Source organism: Onychomys torridus, chromosome X (assembly GCF_903995425.1).
Source record: "Onychomys torridus chromosome X, mOncTor1.1, whole genome shotgun sequence".
Taxonomy (NCBI): Eukaryota; Metazoa; Chordata; class Mammalia; order Rodentia; family Cricetidae; genus Onychomys; species Onychomys torridus.
Window position 1 is genome coordinate 31,853,440 of NC_050466.1, and position 13,301 is coordinate 31,866,740.

Below are 13,301 nucleotides of genomic sequence, written 5' to 3' on the forward strand. Positions count from 1 at the left end.
CCGCACTCAGTACCTTCCCTCCTCCCGCCGCCCCAGCTTACCCTGGACCCAGAGAGCGAACCCCACTTTCGCCCACCACGTACCTGGCCAAGGGACCGAAAATCTTGGAGAAGATCGCACTGAGCACGTGCTTGAGCGAGTGGCCCACGGCTGCCAGGCCCCGAGTGAGCAGGGCCCGGCAGAGGGAGCCCAGGTCCCAGCGTCGCCTGAGGTCGTGCATCCGCCTGCGGCGGCCTCGAGGCAGCAGCGCGAAGAGCGGAGCGCGCAAGGCTCCCGCCAAGGAAGAAAATGCCTTTGGGGGCTTGTCCTGGAGTGGCGGGGAGTTGAATCCCAGAGACACACCCCTAGGAGGGCCGGCGCGGACTGAGGCGGCGACTGACCCGGGCCGGCTTGCTGCCAATTCAGCCTCTACTCTGGAATGCCGGCGAGGACAGGTGGTGCAGGCGGGCGCTCCTTGCTCCGGTTGCAACGGCGGCGGCCGGAGCGCCCGGGCTGCAAACGCAGGCAGTGCCATTCCCCCCTTCAGGCAACTCAGGGTACTAAGGATGAGGAGCGAGCTTGAATTTATATAATAATGCCTCGCGCCCAAGAGCCCCAGCCACTTCACAGGCAAAAGACCTGGGTTTTCTCCTGTGTTGGAGAACGGAGGTCACTCCAGAGAGCGCATCACTCCACTTTGGCTCGTAATTTCAACCTCCCTTAAAATAGCAAAGGCGCAAATTGGACCTTTTCCCTCTCTCTTTGCCAATTTCCATTCTGCAACGGAAGAGGGGGTATTTTCTGAAAAGGTAAGTCAGCATGGAAATAAAGCATGACTAAAAAAACCTTACATGGGGGATTTTGAGCATTTTCAAAGCACACTGGCCCTTCTTCCTCTCCACTGTTGAATCAATCCCCTGCACCAAGCCCACCCCCCCTGCAGAAAGATTTCACTCACTACTGTTTATTGAATGAATGAATCTATAACTACGCACCACATCAGAGAGAGACCATCTTATTCAAGATGCCGTGCTATATGAGGAAATTGAAGCCCAGAGAGAATTAGATATATACCCAAGGTCACACAGCACAACACTGGGATTAATTTTCAGAAACCCCGAACTATCCAACCATTTTTTTTCATAATTAGGGCATGTCTCTCAATAAATATGTATGTGATTATTATCAAGCCCAGTTGTCCAAAAGGCTCTTTTCAGCTGGGAGACCCGGAGGTGCAAGAATTTGAAAATGGATATTCCTTCAGAACAAGGCCCCTGACAACCTGGGACCCAGACGTTTCCTATCTAATTAATAGGGGGAAATTGCAGTGCATGAAGACACTGGAAAGCACAGAACATGCACTCCCAGCCCAACTGATACAAAAGTGGTGCGGGTTAACAGCAATGTTTCAAAGTAGTAGTACCATTGGCATTGGGGCCACTGGAAGAGGATGCTGTAAGCTGAATGCCAGTGCAGGGATGTTCATCTCCAGACATTATCTCCCTTGCTGTGTGGTGAAGCAGCAAGTAGAGCACTGATCCAGGAGTCCTTGGAATTTTTTCAGTTCCTTACAGAAACTCTGGCTCAGTGTTCTTTTCTATCACATAAGACTAATAATAATGCCTCCACTTTAACCAAGCAGGCTAGTGTGAAGCTAAAATGTAGAAACCTTTGGGCAACTCCAAATACCAGATGTTGTTTACCTGCAACTCTTGCCGAGGTGTACCACATGAGTCTGAGGCTAGTTAAAGAAGGAAGGGGTCCCTGCCCTTCTCCTCAGAATCCCTAGTCCCGTCTAGATTCACTCACACCCTGAGGAACCTACTGGGACATTTAGGGATTCTTTATCTAGCTGCTGCAGGTGTCAAGAATAGTGCACCTCTTGGAAATTCTGCATTCATGAGACATTCCTGCATCCCTGGCCCTGAACTCCAGGAGCAAAGTTGTACAAAGGAACTGGATGCTGCAATACACAAAGAAGACCTCAGACTCCCACCAAAGCTTCCCTGGGTCTGCTAAGTCTGTGGAACAGGACCTATTCCCTATTCCTGCTGGGAGCAGGTAAGGATGGAAGCCCTGAAGCTACAGGAATTATCCTTTTCATGGCCACCCACACAGTGGCCTCTGGCTGACACAGAAGGTAGCTAGCCTCATGGTGCCATATAAGGTTCTCCCTGTCATTATATCACCATTATAATGGCATTCAGTGGATCCCTAAGAAAAATACCTTCTGAAACCGGTGGTTCACACATTCAATCCCTCAGCTACTAATTATGGAATTTTTATTTAAGAAGGATTAATGGGATTGGAATATGGGAAAGAAAATTACCTTGGGTGGAGGGTAGAGGAAGGTGGTGAGCAGCACCAGGGAAAATTAGGATTTTCTCAGAGTGTAAAAAAGAAACCTGGGCACAAGTGTAAATACACATGCCCAAACAGGCAAGCACATTCATAATGAACATCAGAGGAATCTCGAGTCAGGTTTATCTCTACAGAGCCAAAGGAAGTAAACTGCACTTATTGAGATACAGTGCTTGGCTAACACACCAATGTGAATATATACAACAGCTCAGTGGAGGATATTTTCATTTCCTTGACACCCCCTTCATGATTGTGAGACAAAATGAATCATGTGGACTAGCCAGGTGGCTCAGCAGGTAAAAAACTCTTGCTTCCAGGCCTGCTATCTGAGTTCAATCCCTGGGCCCCACGTGGTGAAAGGAAAAAACCATCTATTGCAAGTTGTCATCTGATCTCCACAGGAACACAATGGTACATGCATACACACACACACACACACACACACACACACACACACACACACACACACACTAAAATATTTAATGACAAAAAAATCTTATGTTTATTATTTTGAAATACATTCTCACTATGTAACCCTAGATGGCTGGCTTAGAACTTCCTATGTAGCCGAGGCTGACCTTGAACTCACAGAGATCCTCCTGCCTCTGACTCTTGAGTGCTGAGATTAAAGGCCTGAGTCCCCCCACACACCTGGCTCATAATGGTTTAAGCAAGTTGATCTTTTTTTTTTTTCTTGGACCACATTCATAGCTATTCTCAGCAGGCTGCCCACTTACTGCTGGTTGGACACATGAGTGTGGCTTCTGGGAGACACTGAGATGGGAGGAAAAGAGCAAAGGAACAAGCTGAATTGCAAGGTTACCTCCCAGGAGCAACTGGAGTTGCAGTGGGTAGAAACATTTAGGATTTGATACTTGGAAGGTAAGGAGGACACTGCAGTCTGAACAGGGCCTCTGGTTGACTCCACAATGTGGTGAGGTTTTCAGTATTTGCACAGAACTCTCCTTCAATGGTTTTCAACAAAAGGTTGGTGATTCAGAGAGCACAAAGGTCAGCTTGGCTTGTATAGTAAGCAGAGCACTGGGAGCCCTGGGTCTGGGTGTTGGAGGCTGAGAGGACTGGCCAGAGCCCTTTGTTAAAGGCATGAATCTAAATCCAGAGGGCACCCACTGAGATGGCCAGGTTCTTTTGTCACAGAACAAAGAAGTGAACCGGGGACACGTGGATAGTGACAGAAATAGTGACAGTCCATTAAGAAAGACAATGGCACTCTTGAGAATGGGAGTGGGCTAGAGAGCTGGGACAAATCCCAGGCTCAAAAATCTCTTTCTAGGTGGCTCTGCTTTCTCCCACACTTGCAGATTGCATGCATTTCTCAGGGATGGTCTGCTTGGTTACAGACAGACGCGGGGGGTAGGAGGAGGGTGGGGGGTGGGGGGGGAGAGGTTAAGGTCCTTCTGATTTTTTCATATGTTAATCTTGATGCCTACTTTCCCACCACACCTTAACTAGGATGCTAAGAAGCCTAGTAGGCCAGGGAAGCCACTTCCTTGTTGGTTTCTTTTGTCCCCTGTGTATAAGACAGCAAGGTTAATGTAATTCAAAGAACACTTTCCTGATCTGATAATGCCAAGACCAAGGTTACTTGTCTGCTTCAAAAGCCAAAATGCCACAGACAGTGGAAGAAAGTTGGATACTTGGTCCTCAAAACAAAATTCTCCAGCATTCTATGGCATTAGAGAAACACAGTATCTCAGAGGCTACATTTGTTCTGGGCCTATAACACACTAGTGACAGCAGGATACCCTGTTCAAATTAGAATAGAAATAGTGGAAACAATGTTAGGGGGAGTGTGGCACATTTACTATTAAGCATAGAACAATGTGTTCACCCTCATCCTGAGTATTCACTTCAACCCCGTTTTTCCAGCTGTCTATAATTTTTTTGAAAATGCTCATATTCTCAATAATAGGCAATTTTTGTCACAAAGATTGAAGTCATGCAAATGGTAGAGCCAATTCATTTCTGTATTTCTGTGTCCCTCCAAACTGAATGAACAGCAGTGCATAATGAAACGCTCTGCTGAAGCCCAAGCTTTAATAGTATAAACAGGTTGGGTGTGGTATACATATCCCTCTCCACAGTCCTGTTTTCCTTCACAAAACACAGAGCTTTGATTTCTAGCCTGACAAAACCTGGGGCTCAAGAAATGATAAGAGGAGGATAATGTTGGGGTGCTGTGCATACTAAAGAAGTGTGTACTGTGAAAGTAAAATTAGCAATGGATGGGGTGCATAGTAACCTCATCAGTACAAATGTACAGACTGATGACTGCAGAAGCATTTCAGGAACAGGGAAGTTTCTCCTTCTTGCTGAGAAAGAATAGAAGTTAGCTCATGCTGGGCTTTTAGACCTACAGCAAGCATGTCAACCTGCAGCAACCATAGCCTCAGCTCCTAGGCAGTCAGCTCACTACTCTGCATCCCAGTTTCTGTGCAGAAAATAGTGAGTTGTTTTATGGGCACAGTAAGTATGAATCCAATCTCAAGTGAGCCTTCTTAAAGAGAACATAGCAAAGCTCTAGAGAGAACATTGCTCTGGAGTTCAATTGGAGCTCTCTGAGTGCCTCATTGGGTTCTCACATGACTTAACTAATCTTCTGAGAACACTTTGGGTTCCTGGACAAGCAGACCTTTCCCTACCAATTTTTGTTTGTTTGTTTGTTTGTTTGTTTGTTTGTTTTTCGAGACAGGGCGCCTTTCTTGGAACTCACTCTGTAGACCAGGCTGGCCTCCAACTCACAGAGATCCACCTGCCCCTGTCTCCCCAGTGCTGGGATTAAAGGTGTGTGCCACCACCGCCCGGCCTCTCTATCAATGTGGAGTCTGAACATCTTTGATATGATATCTTTTTTTTTCTAATACTAACATATTAATGATGAGTAGCTGGCATGGACCTAATAGCAGTTCAAGCGGCTTGGTCTTCATATTATTTATCTCTAGTATTGTCTCACCTTCCTCCCACAGCTCTCTATCACTCTCTCTGCTGATGTTTCTTGGTGGATCCATTCAGCCACGTGAAGGAGTAGGGCACAAATTCATGGTAACTTCCAAAAGATACCAACAAAACAGAAGGAAGAATAAGGTACTTAAACCTACTGAACACTTCCTCTGGTGGGATACTCCCAGAGCCAGTAGAGGAGAGACTTGTGGAGCTAGGTGGAACAGACCAGAGTTCTATGCAAATGAAGGGGAGTGCTGACAAAACCAGCTTCCTCCCAACCCTTGTCACTAGTTTTCAGCTCTACTCATTTCCAAAAGTAATAGCTGAGTTAGCCAGAGGGGTTTCAATTTGAGCAGCTGGTCAAACCACGGCAGTTAGGATTGAAAAACATGAACCAGAACTAAGCAAGCCCGCCCATCAGCTAATCCCTGGGCTGATTAGTCCACAGAGGCAAAGTAGATAGTACATCATGATAGAGGCCACAACAACTGTGTTAGCTCACTGCGTGACCCGGGGTGAGTCACTGGATATCTCTGTTATCTCTGGGAGTCAGTTGCTTCCCTTGATAAAATAGTAAGGTGGCATTAGACCCTAAGAGTCTTTCCCAAGAGGAAATGTGTATGTGTGTGTGTGTGTGTGTGTGTGTGTGTGTGTGTGTGTGTGTGTAGTTAGTGTAGTGTAATCATTGCTAACGAATGGGAGATCAAACCTTTTCTGGATCTGCCTTTCTGGACACTACCAAAGATGGCCAATTCTCTAGCTAGGAGCTGAGTCAAAAAAAAAAAAAGGCAGAATGAAGAGCCTAGAGAGATGGCTCCATGGTTAGGAACACTTCCTGCTCTTGCAGAAGATCTGGGTTTGGTTCACAGCATTCACATAGCAGTTCACAATGGTCTCTAACTCTAGTTCCAGAGTTTCCAATGGCTTCTTCTGGCCTCCATGGGCACTGCATATACAAGGTGCGTATACACACATGCTACCAAAACATGCACATAAAATAAAATTAAGTTTTAAAATATTTTTTAAAAGCAGAACAAGGAGCTGGGAGGATGGATCAGTTGCTCTTGCAGAGGAGCCAGGTTCAGTTCCCAGCACTCACATCACAACTGCATGTAACTCTGGGTCCAAGACATCTGACACCCTTTTGTGGCTTCTGTGGCCACTGTACACACATGGTACATTTACATACAAGCAGGCCAAGCAGTCATAAAATAATTAATAGCAAATATATATTTTTAAAGCAGAACAAGAATTTCAATGAGAAGCAAACTTTTTCATGACAGGCACTCTGGAGGCAGAGGCAGGCAGATCTCTGTGAGTTCAAGGCCAGCCTGGTCTACAGAGCAAGTTCCAGGACAGCCAAAGCTACACAGAGAAACTCTGTCAAAACTTTCCCAGGTAACATGAATAAAATAGAAACCTGGAATAGAAATTTGGGGCTCTACTGACTGACATGGTAAAATCAAATCGAAAGACTTGGGGAAAATAGTATTGAGAATGGACCTCCGACTGACATGGGAGTGATAAGAAAAGCAAATGGCTTTGCCTGGCCCAGGGTCTCCCATTTGCTTCACATTCTGGTATCTTAACAAGAAAGGAATGCATTCCCTCTTCATCCATTACTGACTGGTCACCACAGGAGGTCTCATTTTGGATAATAAAATAAAAAGTTAAAAATTGTATCACAGGGCAAAATGGAGGACGTAAGCCTCAAGGGCCAAGTTATACACAGAAAAAGGATGCTTTAACACCCAGATGAGCTAGGGAGGGGATGTCTTATGAGTATAAGTCAGGGAAAAAATTTGGGAAATTATGCATGTTACAGACTAAATGAAAATTAATTTTAATAAGAGAGAGCCAGGCCAGAGCCTCCTAAAGCCCTGAACTGGACTTTATTGAATAGCCTGGAAAGGGACTTACTTGTTTTATCCATATTTTCAAAATCCACATTTCACTAAATAGCATTAAATTGCAGAGAACTGGAACATTAGAGCAGTGGGGGGAAATGAGCCTGGTAAAAGGCACTTTGAAATTCATCTTCTGCGCTGAAGAATGTCCCATTAATGGCTATCATCTTATAGATAATTTAGCTGAGGGGGAAGATAATATCTAGACCTTCATTGAAAAGAGACAAAATATGGCTGGAAGGGCTCAAGGAGGGATTAGAAATACAGCCAGGTGTGGGTGAGGGAAGGAGTGGACATGTTGGCAAGTGTGCCAATCCCAATGATCTATGGGGATCAGGGATGGCATGCCCTGGTGACATATCTTGTTGGTTAGCATCAGAATGCTTAGCAAATGATGCCAGCATCTCCTGGAATAAATATCTCTTATATATTGGATATAGTACTAAACACCATACAGGTACGATCTCAATATTCCTAATGATCAAATGAGTTCATTGCAAATGAGGACATTGGGATTCATTGTTATAACCATGAAGCTAGTTCTTGAAGCCACATCTCCCTATGTAGTAACTATTGCCCTTATGATCCTCACCCTGATCCAGGGCGTCTGGGAATGAGGTGGAGTCTATGAGACATTATTTTTCCAAATACTAAAATCCAGAGACTTAGATAATCCACACCTTAGGCAGAAGAGCTACACAGAGGGGTACATGTGTACAAGGGCACAGGCTCGCTTGCAGAAACATGATCTAAAAGTAATGAAGAAGGAAGTACTCAGTATTCTAGTAAATGCCCAGCCCACTGCTCACTGCAGTGTATTCACTAGCCTATCGTTCCTTTTTAAAAGGCACTGAAGGAAATTGAGACTCCAGAGCCTTAATTTTCACAGGAAGAATCAGAGATTGAGACACTGTTACATGGAACAATGCAATACATACATAGCTTTGCAACATGCACACTATGCAACACTTATTCTGAGATTTGCCATAAGCTAACATTGTCTATTGTACTAAGTAATAACCTTCTGGAAGCGTAAGCCTTGGATTCTTGGTTTTTAAAAAAAATTTCTTGAAGTGCCCAATAACAATAATATTGTTCACTAGATCCTTTCGCAGCCAATGACTGGGCTTTTCTAATCCTCTAAGGCAGCTCTTTCTGTCCTCATTACATGTATGAGGAAATAGGTCTAGGAGGGCTGGGAGAATTTACCCAGTGGCCCTACCTTGTGCGGAAATACCACTGCTAACCGCCCCCTTGTTTCTCTCCAGCCACAGAGTCAGTATCAGGTAATATTCTCAGAAACCCAAGGTCAGAGAGTGGTGATAGATGTTTCCCTTTTCGTAGTCTCATATTGTGCACCCAAACATCTTCAACAGATAGGACCCATCCTCAGAGAACTTACTCTCAAAGTAAAGACATATGACAAATAGCAAAGAACTGGAGGCTAGCAAATGAATGCTAAGAGGCTGGCACACTCTGGAAGAGTACCAGGAAAAGCTAGTTAGCCCACCCATACCCATTCTGTCTCAGTTGCAGAATGAGGAACTTCTCATGACAGAAGTTGACTTTAGGTTCACTTGTTCAAGGTTTCTTACATATATATGTTGTTGTACGTTGAACATATTCTCCCTCCCATTTCCCATCCTTTTTCTCCTCCCTCTCACCTCCTATTAATGAATACCCTTCATCCTCCTATAGAGTTTCCAATTCACTTCCATGTTGTATATACATACATGGTTCCATATAACGTTGTAAAATCTAGGAACTACGAGTGAGAAACAATGTGACATTTGTCTTTCTGAGCCTAACCTGATTCTCTAAATAGGATTATTTTCAGTTGCATCCATTTTCCTGTGAATGGCATGCTTTCATTCTTCTTTGTGGCTGAATAAAATTTCAATCTGTTTATAATCTATAGTTTCTACATCCCACCCTCTGTTGCTGGCCACCTAAGCTCATTCTATAACTTAGCTATTGTGAAGAGTGCTGCAATAAACATTGATGTGCAAGGATCTCTGGGATATGTTCATGCCCTGGGAACTGTGTTCATTTTCTTTCTTTTTTTCCTTGTTTTCCTTCTTTGTTCATGATATTGTACAAAACTATCCCCACACTCTCCAGCTCCAATCTGATGAGGTATCCTCAAACTTCTGAGATCATTATGTTGTAAAAACTTTTAGTGCAGTCCATGTCAAAGCCTCCATACCAGCTGGAGAACAAATATCTGACTTCTTTGTAGAACAACTCTCCTCGCTGTTCTTTGAAGAGAGAAGAGGGACCATGATAGACACTGTTTCAATAACATAAAAGACGTTTTGTACTTCACCCCAATCCTTCCCACAGTTCCTGCTCCTACCAGAGGTGTGGTAGCAAGTAAAAGTGGAAACAGGCACTTGTTGTTACAGAGTCTTGTGGAAGAGAGTCAGATGATGTATTACCACATGGACAGCTTCTAGCTCTCTTATCAAAGGCGAAATCTCAGGGCAGTTGAGAGACTAAGATGCTGTAGCAATAGCAAGCTAACAACCATAATTTGGCAGGGCACTTGCCAGTCCAGCAAGCGGGTCAGACAGTTTTCTCTGTTGACTCAAGTCTGGGGATATAGCTAGATATGATTTATCACCCATATTAGAGGTTTATACGACAATATCCTAAGCAAAGATATTTTCAAGTTGGATGGCAACAGAAAATCATTTTTATTCCACACAAATTTCATCGATCACTCGATCACTGACATAGAAGAGTTCATTCAATGATCAAGGAGAGGTACGTATTATAAAAATTATACAGACATCTGTTTGTTTTCTATCTTTTGTGCTTTATTACAAGTCTATAACAAGCAACCTAAGATAAAACAACAACAACAATAACAAAACCATGAGGGTGGGGGACTCAGGTTAAATTGCATGTAAAAGAATATCAGAACTGTAAATTAGGTGCTCTGAGTAAGTCTTTTTTCTGCCGCCTCCTCCCCCCCCCCCCCCCACAGGTCCTGCTGGGCTGTTGGTCAGTGCCGCAGGCTGCTTTTTAATCTCAGTAACCTGAGTGCTTTGGAAAGTGGACCCCAGGTCAGGTGTCGGACTAACTCCTGGGTATTCAATGAATTCCAAGTCAAGTCCAGGCTAGAGTCAGCTGCCTCCATTGTGAGTCTTTTGCAATTGGATGGATGGCTTGGCCCTTCTGTCTTGAGGATTGGAATCTCCTGAGCAGAGATTGGGTTTCACTTTCCATGTCTCCAGTGTTTGCATCAAGGTTATTAATATAATCTCTGCAGGGGCATCATATTGAGAGCAAACTGAAATTCAGATAATAAAGCTTGTACTGTGAAGTGAGGCTCAGCCAAGGCCTCAAAAGGAGACTGGACAACTAGGCAGCCACTCTGAGAAAATGTAAGCACTACCCACTTAACCTATTCTAGCAAACAGCTTCTTGCTTTTTATGTTAGTCCTACTCACCTAGATTCTCAACCATGCCTGGCAGTGCCCTGAAGTGTGTATGGGGAAAGAAAATAATCCAAAGAACAATTATTTCCATCTAATGGTTCGGGACTTAGAGGATCCCCTTCCCAAACCTTGGTTTAAATTTAATGAATCATTTAGACCACCCAAATCAGCCCACCTGGGGAGCAGGCAGCTGAAGTAGCAAGTGCACACTGGGGAGTCAAACAAAGCTTTGGGTCTCAATCCTGCTACTTACTAGCTGGTAGCCTGAAGCCTTAGTTTACAGTGCCTCCATTTCTTCCCTGAACAATGTGGATGATACTTATCAGCTACCTTGCAAAGTATATGTGAGAAATTAGAGACAATGCATGTAAAGGATCTTTTACAGGATTTGGCAAAGAAGTGGTAGCCACCTAATAAACAAGGCAAAGAGATGTCTAGGATTTTCTTCAAATCACAGTCCCAGGTGAATGTCTATACCAGCATTTTGGGCTTAAGTAAGTCATTGCAACTCCACATAAGCTTTGCAATCTTTTCTATCTTTATGATTTTTTGATGTTTCCAGTTTTATATTTTTTATCTACTTAATTATTTTTGAGACAGGGTCTCATTATATCAAGTGTATGCCACTCTGCCTAGTTTATGCAGTGTTGGGATTGAACCCATGATTTCATGCATGCTAAACATGCACTCTAATAACAACTATATCTACAGCTCCATGTTATTAATGATTCAAGTAATTCAAGACTGAAAACACAATACAGATTAACCCTTTTTGAAGACTGACTTAATATTTTCTTTTCTATCATCTTTTAAATCTGTGTGCTTCAATAAATATCTTAAGCAAAAATAAATTTATAAAATCTCTTGTAAAGGCTATCCTTAAGGCCAGTATGTGGGTGATTTTACAAGTGTATATTGGGAAATTTTCAAAATAAAATAAATTCACTGGCAAAAAAAAATTACACAATCAACCCTATCTGTAATTGTTTTAAAGCAAAATATATGTTTCATATGTATGCTTTGAATATATTATTGAAATATAATATACATAAAGGAAGGTGAACACAAGATAAGAATACAGTGATTTATTTTCATAAAGTGAACATACATGACCAAACAGTATTAACATCAACAACCATTGTCATTGCAATTTGTTGTGGGATATTTGCACTGTGTGTGAAAATGTATTCCTGAGAATGGTGTAATGAAAAGCTGAATAGCCAATAGCTAGGCAGAACGTATAGGTGGGACTTCCAGGCAGAGAGAGAACTCTGGGAAGAAGAAGGCAGAGTCACCAGTCTTCTGGACGAAGCAGCCTGGGCAGTAGAGAGAGATGACAGAACAAGCCACACAAGAGAATCTAGAGTAAAATAAATGGGTTAATTTAAGTCATAAGAGCTAGTGAGATAAGCCTAAGTAAGCTAAAGCAGCGCTTTCATAATTAATAGTAAGTCTCCGTGTCATTATTTGAGAGCTGGCAGCCCAAAGAAAAATCCAACTACAGTAATCCATATCATCATAGATTAGTTTTGTCTGTCTTGTGCTTTCTATAAATCATATCACAGTGCAATTGTTTTCTATTACTGAGTAACAAATTACCAGACTCTGTAGCTTAAAACAACAGAAATCAATTACCTTAGTTTCTGTATGTCAAAATCTAAGGTTAATGTGGCTGGATTCTTTTTCCAAGGCCTTACAGGGCTTAAATAAAGGGGTCAAAAAGGACTATGGAATCATTTAGGGGTTGGGGTCATCGTCCAATCCCACTGGTTTTTAGCAGAATTCAATTCATTGCAGTTATAGTACTGAGGTCAGTGTCAGCAACTAGAGGTCACCAACACTCCTTGTTTCAAGATCTCTTCCAATTTCAGGCCAACATGTCAATTTTTTTCCATGTCAGCAGCCCAAGAATATGTTCTGCTCTTTTTCTGAGTGAAAATTTGTTTTCATCTTTAATAAGTGGCAAAATTACTCTCTCTCTCTCTCTCTCTCTCTCTCTCTCTCTCTCTCTCTATCTCTAGATAGATAGATAGATACCACATAATGATTTTTTTAAAGATTTATTTATTTATTATGTATACAAAAGAGGGCACCAGATCTCATTACAGATGGTTGTGAGCCACCATGTGGTTGCTGGGAATTGAACTCGGGACCTCTGGAAGAGCAGTCAGTGCTCTTAACCTCTGAGCCATCTCTCCAGCCCCACATAATGATTTTAAAATAAATTTCTTTCTAAATGTTTGTATTCTTTGACATTTCCATACAAGTGTCTACTTAAGTTTTGATCATTTCATTTTAAAATTCCATGTAAAAAGCTATCCATGTTTCAGTGGTCAGATGGTCTAGCCTAATTGGTGAATTCCAGTTTAGTGAAAGACCCTGTCTCAAAAATTAAGGTGGGTGGTTCCTGAGGAAAGATACCGAAAGTTTTTCTCTGGCCTCCACCTGTACCTGCACACACATCCACATGCACATAGACACACACACCAACATGAAAGAAAAAGAAAGTTTTGTGAATAGTATATGAAAGCAGTCCACTTAGCACAGCCTTACCACCACATGGTATGATATGTGTATAGGTATTCATGACTTCTGTCCAACCTGGATTTTACCTTTTACACCTATAAGATACTACTCTGTCAATAGC

The 13,301-nt window shown here is 42.8% G+C and overlaps 1 protein-coding gene across 3 annotated transcripts in view; it reads right to left on the reverse strand.

Moving 5' to 3' along the window:
* The window catches only part of Hs6st2 (heparan sulfate 6-O-sulfotransferase 2), a 279,069-nt gene extending 278,465 nt beyond the window's left edge, over positions 1-604 (reverse strand). For 2 of the 3 annotated variants that reach the window (XM_036175229.1, XM_036175228.1), the window contains exon 1: positions 84-604. In XM_036175229.1, the coding sequence (XP_036031122.1) occupies positions 84-514 (431 nt within the window). In that variant the 5' untranslated portion in view covers positions 515-604. The remainder of the gene's footprint in view (positions 1-83) is intronic. The other variant, XM_036175230.1, reaches the window with a different exon arrangement.
* Between the last annotated feature and the right edge of the window lie 12,697 nt (positions 605-13,301).